This window comes from Xiphias gladius, chromosome 3, assembly GCF_016859285.1.
Source record: "Xiphias gladius isolate SHS-SW01 ecotype Sanya breed wild chromosome 3, ASM1685928v1, whole genome shotgun sequence".
NCBI classification, from domain to species: domain Eukaryota; kingdom Metazoa; phylum Chordata; class Actinopteri; order Istiophoriformes; family Xiphiidae; genus Xiphias; species Xiphias gladius.
Window position 1 is genome coordinate 18,768,604 of NC_053402.1, and position 12,374 is coordinate 18,780,977.

At 39.0% G+C, this 12,374-nt stretch overlaps 1 protein-coding gene across 4 annotated transcripts in view; it reads left to right on the forward strand.

The window, feature by feature from the left end:
• The first annotated feature begins 1,782 nt into the window (after positions 1–1,782).
• Positions 1,783–12,374, forward strand: part of gpatch8 (G patch domain containing 8) — a 28,848-nt gene continuing 18,256 nt past the window's right edge. For 2 of the 4 annotated variants that reach the window (XM_040124220.1, XM_040124218.1), the window contains exons 1-2: positions 7,588–7,665; positions 8,593–8,628. Coding sequence is in view for 1 of the 4 variants with exons in the window: in XM_040124217.1 (XP_039980151.1) it covers positions 2,055–2,099; positions 7,588–7,665 (123 nt within the window). In the remaining 3 variants the exon portion in view is untranslated. Of the gene's footprint in view, positions 2,100–7,587; positions 7,666–8,592; positions 8,629–12,374 lie in introns of those variants that run through there. The other 2 variants (XM_040124217.1, XM_040124219.1) reach the window with 2 other exon arrangements.

Below are 12,374 nucleotides of genomic sequence, written 5' to 3' on the forward strand. Positions count from 1 at the left end.
TATGACCAAAAGTTTCAGGTCAGGTTTTGATAAAGGCATAATGTTTGCTTTAGAGGTAAAAACCAATTATCACTGTTTAGAGTTACTTAAAAATGCGCAAGTTTGCAAATCTCCACCAAATCTGACCAAAAACACTAACATGACCATAGTAAACCTGACTGTCTATCACAACAACCATTGTTTTAAACTGCTTTTGGTTAGTTAATCTCTTAGTACTGACTAAACAGTGGTAAATGCTGGTATAAAACTGATCTCTGTTCCTTGTATCATTTGGACATACTTTAAGTTGCTTGAGCAGCTTCGTCCAGAAATGTGCTGGATGCTCTGTGTCTGTGTCATGTGCCAAAGAGGATAACGATGATCTGTTAATTTTCCTTTTTTTCAATACCAAGTAAAATCCCTGGATGTCTTCTTGTTGTGACACTTGTTTGAACAAAAGCCAAGAGATTCTACAGGCAAACCATGAAAGTATTTTGTTTAAACAAAGCAAGCAGAAGAGCAGATTTCATTCTGACTTTTACTCTGGGAAAGCATTTGTTTGGAGCATAAAATATGAAAGCAAGAAATGTGAGAATTTCTGTCTGCAAATTGAATGAAAGCTCACATATCCGTGGCACAAAGCTATCATTTGAAAAGAGGAAATAATTCTGCAATATGTTAAAAGGACAGGAAAAACTACACGTGCTCTTCTAGATTTTTTTTTTTTTTCTCTAAAAAAACAAGTGATCCCTTTGTCAGGTCAGGTACCTTGGAAGCTAACATTTGGTCTTGTCTCATATGCTACATAGATCTTATTATGTGTGAAAATTTTATGGATGGTTTCACCAATGAGATGGCCATGTTCTAAATCAGGACATGCTATATACAATACATCTTAGTCTGAGGGGATTCAACCGGGGAGTAAAATTTGGCTCATGTTTTGAACAGGCACATTACAACTCATTTAGTATATACAAATGTTCGGGCAGGATTGACTGAAGAACAGCAAACTCGCTCCTTGTACTGCTCTTGTGTGAACGATAAATAGAAAATTTAAGATCACCTGACACCCTGCCCAGTTTCTAAAGGAAAGGCACTTAAGCAAACACTTCATCAGTAATTTCACGTACACAGGTACACTAGAACTGTTCTTAGGCTATTACAAGATTGCCTGACACTTATCAGCCGGAAAGATTTATAATACGTTTCCATCTCTGGTGGATTGTAATGCCCACATCCGTGGCTAGATTAACTTGTTAGATGTTGGCCCTCCATACTGATGCCTGATCCTAAACTTCAGTCCACTGCACATTTTGCAATGACTCTGTTTGGAACCCATCGGTTACAGTGCACACAACAGACTATCCATGGCAGCTTCATTATATGATCACAGACCCAGACACCAACCTGTACGATATATCATGTTACAACAGCGATGTTAAATTTTGTCCCCGCAGGATTCCCATGTGTCAGTTAGTTTGTCGTTAGGTGTACAACACATGAGCACAACATAAATTAAAATAATAACGTTCCCCAGGCCCCCCGAACACCAACCAACACAACTTTACAGCAAATGAGCTCAGTATAAACTAAAATCAACGTAGGCATTCAGAATTTAAATAACAATGGTCTTAAACTACATTTTTAAACATTGCCCCACTACAAGACAAGACTACAAATTTCCAAACAAATTTGCAATTAATCAAATTAACAAAAAACTATTAGATAGCTAAATAGCTACTTTTAAGGCCCCTGAGGGTCTGGGGCCACTGGGTAGTTGCCTCCTTTACGCACTGTGTAATCCAGTGTCGACTACATCCATTATCTTACAGCACTAGATATGTCAGTTCTGTCAGTAGACTAAGACTGTAAACATACAAATAAACTACAGACAATACACCATTAGCACGGCTTAACCATATTCCCATAGGTGACATTGTAACATCTTGGTGGAAATTGTTCGTGAAATGTCAGTTCGCAGTGAATCGGTTGCGAAGTGCGCATCACCACCACAGCGCGCTTCTGTCGGACACGGACGGAGCGAGCAGTGAAGCCGCTGTTGCTTGGTTCAGAAAATGGCCGACAGATTTTCTAGGTTCAACGAAGAGCGTGATTTCCAGGTAATGCACGGTAAACGATTTAGGGTTTGCATAGCCTCCAACGCGTCTAGATGTTTCTTTACACACGTACGGATTTAAACGCGACGGGCAGTGAAGACATAGTACAAACAGCATCGTGCGTTTCGGCGTAGATGTCCCTTTGCTAGTACTGCAAGCTAGCGAAGCTAACGCTAGTGCGCTGCAGCTCTTTTGAATTTAACTTCCCTTACGTCTGGTGTATTTGACTTCTATCACGGGTTGTGAACTGTAACATTAGTCCGCGTTAACCGTCTTAACCATGCAACAGACAAATAGACGCTGAAGTCAAATTATCTCGTTAGTGACCTTGGATAGACTGGTTAATTATCGACATATGCTAACGATGGATCGCTAGCTAGCAGATAGCTAACTTGTACGCACATTGGGGGATTGTAGCGCTAGCCAGAAACGGCTGTATCATTATGACAACTGGGAATACAACCACCACCGCTAGTTAGCACATTTAAATTAACCTAGTCAGCTATCTGTTGGTCCAGTTTTTGGATGGTATTACATGAAATTACCTTTAATATCTAGTTTAATTACTTAAACGTGCGTGGAGCACAAGTGTGAGACGATAGATTTTACGTAAATAACATGTCCCTGGCCACTCATTTGCCCCCCCCCCATCAGTCGGTGTATAACTTGTGTTTTTCTTTTGCTGTCTTTATTGTTGTTGTCGGATTTACTACGCCTTGATATTGTTTGTTTCCATAATGCAAGATTAACGATAGGTTCGCAGTTTTTCATGCTTGTCTTAAAACGATGGTCAGGTGCCCTGTGAACACTGAAACAGTTTTTAGCTCCTCCAATCTAGAGCTGCAACGATTAGTTGATCAACCGATAATTAATCTAAAACTATTTTGATGATCAAATTATCAGTTTAGTCATGTGTAAAGCAAAAATGCCAAATATTTACCTGCTCCAGCTTCTCAAATGTGAAAAGTTCATGTTTTTCTTTATGTGTCAAACATGGTTTTAAACTGGAAAGGATTTTTGACAGTCGCTCACACAAAACAAGACATTTGCTGAAGAAGTCAACATTAATTGTTAGTTGCAGTCCTACGCTAATCTTTTGTCCTGTTTATGCTGGCTATTAAAAGATCCACTTTCTAATGCACTTTGAGTGTAAGAGACAACAAAATCCAACGTCCAATTTTTGTGCTGAAATGTATTCCAGACTTTTTGTGAAACTACTATGAGTCTTAGGCAGACTTGGTTAATCATATCAGTTGGGTATCTAGCAACTAACACCCTTTTACTCTAAATTTCTCTTCCCTAAAGGTTGTTTTATTGTAAAAACAATAACTTTAGGTTTTTAATTGTTCTAACTCAGACTGCTGAAGCCTCATAACTGCTTCACATAAACTTTAGAATACATTTTTGTAGATTTTGTCCCCCCACCATTTTCAATGAAAGCACATGGCCTCTATGAACAGAAGGGATGATTAAAGTAAGAAAAACCTGTTTCAATATAAATATGGTAATTTGACTATTGTTTTTAAGAAAGACTTGAACGTTGAACATTTACATACTTTTAAAGGTACTCTTCACTGAAAACAAAGTAGGGTGATCACACTAGGATGTTAACAAGGGGTTCTTATTTTAATCCAGTTGTGTGTAGTTATTTATGAGTTATACTAATAAATCTGTCCCAACTGCACATTAATTACACATTTTTTGTGACATGATTACAGGTTGTATATTTACAACATGAGTGCCAGAGTTGAGTTTCTGAATTTCACAACCCTTCTAAAAGCTGTTTGTCTTTCACTTGCCTATCTGTGATCTAAGACCACACCCATCAGTTACAGTAACAGTACAAGCCAAACGTAACATTACCCACTAGACTACAAAATAAACTTAATCCATATTTGTAGTTTCTTAGTTGGCAGGTTTTTCTCCCCATAACATGTCATTCATCACAGGTAATCTCTTTCAATCCTTCAGATGACATAATCTCCCTGCTTTACCTGGCTTCAGTCATACCTTGTATCTACCCACATTTTTAAGACACCTAACAGGTTTTTAATTCTTGGGAACTGCCCACTTTTTGACATAGTTGTTATTGCCTAATCTACCAACTGGCACTACAAGTGAAACATCTTAAGTAACTGTTTTACCATCCATGTTTGTAATTGTGATTGTGATTGCACCTGTTGTCTAACAATTATTTAGTTTTGTTAGCGATGGTACAGTGTTTTGCAGTAGTTTGAAGTGGATTTGCCAAATAAAACTAGCCTCATACATAGAGCTTTGTGATTACATGGGGGCTTTTGTACCCATTCAGGCTCAGGTGTCAGTACTTATTAGTTTCAAAATATTTAAACCAGGATCCGTCTGGAATAAATTTATATTGTTCTGTGTAAACATAGATGATATTATGAATGTGAAGAAAATTAATAGATAGAAAATGTATTTGGGTTCCAACAAGAACACTGGTGCTGACCTTCAGTGATTTTTGAAGGAAGTGGAGAGTTGCTGTATCAACAGCGATGTTCGGGCTGGGTCAGAGTAAGGACTAAGATGAGTAATATAAATACAAACCCAGAGATAAGTGCCTATGTTCTTTTGGTCTTTTAGGTCCCACTTCCCTATATTTTCATGACAACATTTTGTTCTGTAATTTATGCCCCCGCTAAGAATATGGGAAGTGTTTCTGAACAAAGAAACTGATGCCAGTGACGCTTTGCAGCAATGTTGCGGTGAAATAGGCAACTTATCAGACATGCAGTGCAAAGCCATGACAAGTTTAAACATGTGTGTAAGGAGCAGTTTGTGAAATCGTTTGTGTTTTTTCCTCTACGCCCACTGTGTTGGTGTCAAGTGGGAACTCAGTATTCTGCTATTTTTTCAGTGAGAGGTGAATTGCTGTGTGGTCTCAATGAGTCTGTTGAGAGCAGCTCCAGCTCAGCACAGTGGAGCTCTGTGTGTGAGATCTGCTGTGAAGGCATTCATATGCTCAGTATTCAGAAAGTTTCTCTATGACTCCATGGACTAAAGCTCTCTGCCAAGCAACACGTCACAGGAAACACCCATAGATGGTCTACCTAATATTTACTGCACAACCAGTCCAACTGCTCAATTGATTTACATTTTTTTTTTGGAAACTTTAGCATGTGGCCAATCTTGATTTGCAGAAATACACGAGGCAATTTATAAGCATCCACACAGTTGGGTAGCAGTAGCTCTCTCATTTCATAATGTGGGGTGGACTGGAGCATCCACTTCACTGTTGTAGCACAGATGGAAATTTACGGTTCTAAGGCACATCAGAGGTCAGAGCAAAGATCATTTCTATGCAGCATTGATGTGGTGTTTGTGTACTAGAGTCAGGGTGATGAAGAAGCTAGCAGCAGCGAAAATAAGCAGTCATTGTGGTGGGGGCTGTGCTGATAGCATATTAAGTGGTCTGACCAGAAAGCCAGGAGGAGGAGACATGGGTGGGGGGGTGGGGAGCCATCGATTTGTTCATAAATAAATCCTTTGCTCTTCCCCAGCATCTACCCTTCTCATAATCCCTGGCTTCACTGCTGATTCACGATCCTGTTTCATGTCAATTAATGACTGCCAGTGTGGCATCAAATCACCTCATTATTGTGGGCTGATCTGAGCAGTTGCTTATCTCTGCAAAACTAGATTCCCTAGAGAATGTGGCGGGTAAAGCCTCTTGCATGGCCCTGCCCATGTTAGCATTGTCTTTTTACAGGAATGCTTGCCTCACAGTTCTACAGAATAATCAGAAAATGTTCTAAACTGCAGAAAGCAAATATCCTACCGTGCCTTTCCCATCCCTTAAGTAGGCATAAATGGATCTCAATATGTCATATAGTTTGTTACATTAGTTTTACTTGTTTACACGTCCTTTTGCCGGTAGCTGCAAGCAGCTAGTTAATAATAAAACAGCGTGATCTATTTTTGGAATCTTTCAGTTTTCTGCTTGTGTGAAGGTCAGGAGAAAACAGGCTCACAAACATGACCTTGGTATCTCCTCTGCTACAGAAGAGAGGAAGCCATCTGTCTCAGAGCAGAAACAGCTCTATAAACACACTCCTTTTGGTCGGGGTAGCAAGCCCATTACTCACTCTCTGTCCCATCCAGGTCATGGCCTTAAAAATAAATGCTTAGTTTATATATGTAAAGTTGTGCTTCAGATACAGACTACAAATAGCCTGAGGGAGTCTTCCTTCTCTGTTATCACTGCTGGAATAAATGTACCAAGAAATTAAGAGACTGAAAGCAATCATGTCAAGTAAATTTTTAGCTTTGGCTTTGAATAAACCAGAGTATTTCCTTACTAAAATGTAAGTTATAATATAAACCTTAAATGGAATGCCCTTTTAAACTTAAAATGACAGAAAAACGGGATGGGTTAAGAGGGAATACTTAGCCTTGAAGGGACAAACATAGTCACATATTTTGAGTCGTAGCAATGTACCTTCTCTGTGTACCTTTTTCCTTTGGAGCATGGAGCTTTTTATAAGGGTGTTTCTCTGTATATGTGTTTTTAATATAGTGTATATTTATATATTTCTTTATATATAGAAACCAGTATATTGCTAATGTAATTTTTGTTGTACTTTCATTTTATAATTAAGTTGTATCAAGAAAGCACATGTTAGGATAATTTTGACCGAGATAAGGCATGATCAAACACACAACTTCAGTGATGTAGTGACCGACAAAAAATATATTTCTCATTGCATGCAGACAGCTTGCAAAGGTCAGCTTGCAAAGGTCAGTCAACACAGCACCGGCTGAGATACTGACCTAAGTTTGGGTCTTGATTAACATGCTTGTGGTGTATATATTGTAATTTCTACAAAGTTTTCCAGCCCTGCTATTCAGTTTGTGTGATTGACTGTTATTCAGTGTTGAATGAGTATTATTCAGTGCAAATGACAGACAGTAGGCATGCCTTCCTGCACAGTGCTGTCTCATTGTTTTGAAAACACAAAGATAAAAATAAACTCATTCAGTGTCTTGCTAAATTTAAGGAAAAAGAAAGTGTTCAGTGATGAATTTTTCCTCAGAATCTCTTCCTGTGATTTCTACATGTTTGATCTGCAACCAACAATTATTTTTATTGTACATTAAACTACCATTTATTTTCTCAATTCACAGATTAATCATTTGTTCTATAAAATGTCAGAAAATGGAAAATTTTCATTAGTTTCCCAGATGTCTTCAAATCGCTTGTTTTGTCCAGCCGATTCTCAAAATACCCAGAGATACTGTATTTCGTTTACTATCATGTACGACAGAAAAAAATCGCAAGTCTTCACAGCTGATTCTCTTGAACTCGGGAATATTTGGCATTTTTGCTTGAAAAATGATTTAACTGATTAATCAGTCAACAAAATAGATGCCAATTATTTATCTGTTAGTCAACAAGTTGTACAGCTAATCAAGCAAGACTGTTCCCGATCATTTCTAAAATAAGCTTTTGTGTGTGATGTGTGTCACTCAGGGTGGGAATCACTTTGACCAGTATGAAGAGGGCCAGCTGGAGCTGGAGCAGGCGTCCCTGGACAAGCCCATTGAATCGGTAAGGCTACATCCATTATCCCAAACCATTGGACCAGCTGTGAGAGTGGATATGATTGGTCCAGGGAGGAATAAGAACCACACCTTTTTACTCCATTCATTCTTTCCATGTAGATGCATTCAGTGTTTTCTTGAACACACTTGCCACGTAACCTGTAGAATCACTTGTCTCATGTCTATTAATACCCTAAAGTCCCTCCCACTTCCCATGTCCTCTGCCTACTCCATTTCCTGTGTGACAGTTAAAATGATTATGTATATGCTAGATCTTCTTGTTTTTTACGTAGAGTCAAAAGATAAAAGTTTGATTTTTGTATCAGTCTCCCATTAGTCATTGTTAGTCATCTTAGCACTGAGATGAGATGACTGTGAAAGCATGAAGTGGATAAAGCACTGTCATTAATGGTTGTGATCCAAATACTCGAGCTGTTCATGCATTTTAAACTAAATCAAAAGAAAAATCCATGTTTGCTAATGACCGGATTTTATTCTGGATACTAGATACAGCTGCTTTGAGTGAGGTTTGGTATACAGAGCCCTGCAGTTTTGTTATCTTTCTACAGTATGATCCATTAGTGAGCTACCTATGCAACCTAATATTCAGTTTCTCTTCCATGCCTCTCAAACAAGAACAAACAGAATAAACACATTCGGATTCAGGGTTAGAAATAGTCTGATTAGATAGAGTTTACCATCGTAAATCTGATTGTTCGCAGTGGCTCAAATCTAAAAAGTAGGCAGTGCTTATTCCACTCCATTTAGCAAACAAGAGAGCACACATTAGATGGTGTGAATGGCTACATTTGTGTTTGAGTGAGTGTGTGTCTATGTAGCTTTAGAATTCATGTGTTAGTGTATAGTGTTTGTGTCTATAGGACAGTTATCTTATTGTACACAACTTGGGGTGTTCGACATTTCTCTCCTGCAGCGAATTGGCCCCTATTAGCTAAGCAGCAATGACCCGGTTTGTATTTGCACGCTCTGCTTTCTTACTCCTATCTTTAGGGTCCTTGTAACGCTTCTGACTCTCTCTCTCTCTCTCTCTCTCTCTCTCACTACTGTCACACTCTACATCTTTTCTCTCTCTCAACCTCTATTTCTCTCTCGCTCCCTCCCTACTACACAGTGATTCGGTGTACAGTACCCTCTGTCATTCTGTGCTGGCATGGTGCTTGTGCAACTGGGACTGCATTTTTCGCTGAAGAGGCACATCAATAATAGCGCAGGCAGCTCTTTTCTTTCTGTCTTTCCCACTCTCTCCATCCCCTCGCCTGTCTCTGAAGCACTGTGGTGAGCAGGCCCAAACTCCTCTTACCTCCACAGCATCGGGTCACCTCTCCTCCACATTATGGATGTGCCTTGTTAGCCAATCAGATAACATCGTATAGATAAAAAATAATTTTCTGTAGTTTTCTGTAATTTTTTTTCAGTCTCAAACAGATGTATTGAACATAAATGTATAATTAACACTCATGCAAATTAACGATCAATAATTGATTAATCATTAAAAGCTTATAACATACGAAGGACATGTTTTTCATCAATGAATGATATATTTAAACAATTGACATTTTTGGCCTGCAAGTAAATTAGATATTTGAGTCATGAATAAACACAAGTAAATTCTTAGTATCATGAAAAAAATGGTATAACAACTGAGATAATAACTGGCTAAGAAAAATTGAAAACAGTGAGCATATCAAACAATTTCTAGAGGACATCAAAAAATAAGTGAGACTAAACATGCAAGGCATTTTTTACAAACACTGTATTGAGTCTTTGAGGTGCAGCCAGAGGAAATTCAGACATCCTTGCTGTTCCTCTGTCGTACAGAACGTGAAATACACCATATACATACGATTTTCTTATTTATTACACAGTAAGATCTTATCTGTAGCCTGAACATGTGTTTTTAATAGCTAGAATCCAGTGAATCAAGAACATTCGAATTTTTATATCCTGGTATGACGTACTTTCTCACATGCGCGCAAACATTCCACTGTGTGTGGGTGGTGGAGAGGGAGAAGAGGAAGGGAGAGAGGTGGCCTGCTCACCTGGCTTGAGTGGCTCTTTTGCTCCTGCGCTATTATTTGTGGAGGGGCACTGAGGGCCGCGCTTCAGCATCACACAGTTCTTGACACATCTGTGGGCCGACGGCCACATCAGAGGTGCCGTCAACTGTCACTTAGTCACCAATAGTAATGCTTGCACACCTGATGTTTTCACTTTGGAAAGTGCATGTCCAGATAAGGTGGCAGACTTTTTATCACCAGGCAACTAAACAGGAAAATTAGTTGCCAGTTAAAACTTTTAATCCTGAAGATCATTTTAGTGGATTTGACAACACCTTTTGCGACATCAGGTACATTTTCATTAAAAAAAAAAAGCCAGAGTTCCTGTTTAAAAGGAAAAATGCATAACACGTACAGGTCAAATGCGTCATTGCGTTTGCCAAAATACCATTAGAAGAAGAGAACATAATCTATACCTGTTTAGCCTCAAAATATGTACAGTGGACTTTCAGGCATTATTTACAGTATACTTAAATGGAGACTCAGTATGTTACTTTATATGATGAAACACATTGACTAATATACATTGTTACGTATGTAATCATGTTTTGAGAAACGCAGGACTGTCCCTGCCTCCTTAGTGCAACCTCTAAGGGGGTAGGGTTTGTGGCAGTTGTAAATAAGTGTTACATCGTGTAGCCGTTGGTGAATGCTTTGGCCCAGCTTCTCCGAGCCCCTCCCCTGCCACTTACTGTGTGTGATCTATAGGCAGCTAGAGGTCTGTGGTACTTTATTGGGATCTTTTTTCTCTTTCTATCTTTCCCCTTTCCCCTTTGGTCTTTGCTTTTTCTCTCTAACATTGTTTTTGCATTGCATGTGTTAACTTGGTAGCATTCAGTACTATTTCCTCTCAACACTCTTTCCTAATCACTACTACAGTTTTCCCTCTCAAACTCATTTCCTACCACATCTCCTGCCCCTTCCAGTCCCTCAAATCTACCCTCCTTCTCCTTCCCTTTACCTGACCCCCGTCCCAGAGCGATATGCAGCGGGCAGCCTCAGAGCCACAGAAAGCACACATACACAACAGAAATCTAAGAAATACACGGATACAGGCCACAGGAAGATTCATTTCTTGGTAAAAAGTTTATTGTGTATGTTTTGTTATCCAGGTAATAGTAATTGCTATTTATCCCTAATACAGTTACTGAGGCCCAACAGGACCTGGTTACATCAAGTGGATCAGCAAAGAAAAGGGACATTTAAGGTGTCAGCCTGTCAGCTGTTACTGAATTGTGTAGCCTTTTGCTATATAGCCAAACAATATTTGACACTGCTGTTTTTCCCTGTTAACTGTTAGACTTCTTTCACCTTTTAGTTTGTAAGAAGAACACAAGGAAAAGGTCAAACCCAACCCTTTTAAATTCTCAACCCTTATTTTTTTAATACAACACCTCAACATCTTGATTTAGCACCGGTCTTAACCCAGTGAGCAGCAGGGGTGTGATGGGTTCAAGGTCATTGCTGGGGCCCTTCAAATGTTAAAAAAAAGTAAAGTAAAAGAATAAAAAAAAAACCAAAACAATGAACAATCCGCAAAAAAACAAAAAAACACAAAAGCATTTGTCTGTAAACCAGTCCGACCACCATCCCTCAAACTCAGTGGGAATGCAAGTGTTGCAGTCTTTGTTTAAAGAAGTTGGAAACCCCTCAATCTTGGGGCCTTCAGTGTCTTTACTTACCTTTGCTAAGCTTTCGCATGATGAATTGGTCCTTCAGAACTATGAGGTAAGTATGTGTTTTTAAATTATTTATAATTAAAATTTATTCTAATTGGACTTTAATGTTTTTCTCTAATTTTACCCCCACTTAGTTAAGGAAATCTTTAATCCACTCACATTAGATCTGACACAGTTTACTGGGACGTAGGAGCCTTCTGTTTTTGTCATTTGCCTCTTGATGCACAGAGACAGTTGTTTCCATTTAGTTACACCTACATTAGCTGAGACACACCAGGAATGTACAGCACCAAACACAAGGAAGCTGCAAGAGTTTATGAGGAGCAGTAGACAGCAGAGCCTGTCGGCTAACAGCTCTTGCCAGAAGACATTCCTCAGGGACATGAGAAAGGAGGATGAGCAACTGCAGCAGCCCACTTCTTGCAAGACAGATCCCTGAAGAGTCTGTCTCCGTCTTTTTTTCAGAATGTGCATAATCTCAGATCTGTTTGAGCAGTCAGCCAAGAAAAATTACAAAAAATGCTTTGTTTTGGTTAGTTTAGGTTTAGTAGTTTAGATGGATTAGTATGCCTGCTTCATGTAACGTCCTCTTTTGTAATCTGAACCAGAGAAATTTCCTATAGCCACACAGGGACATGCAAACACACCCATACTGTACACACACAAATGGCTGCATAGTCTGAAATAATAAGACTCCTAAATACTCTGAGGTCTCTAGGTGAGGGTCCCCTGCATATCACTTCCCTTACTCATATCTTTTGCCATGCACTGTGCCAATGACAGCACAGTGCACACTTTTAAAACCACCCCCTCTTGTAGATCTCTTTTGTTTGGATAACATTTCCTATTTTTTCTTTCTCCTGTATTAACAGTCAGTTGGTGGATTTATTGACATGCCTACCTTTTCTGTTTGTATACAGTATTGTGTTTGTTTAAAAGCAGAGAGAGATTTGCATTGT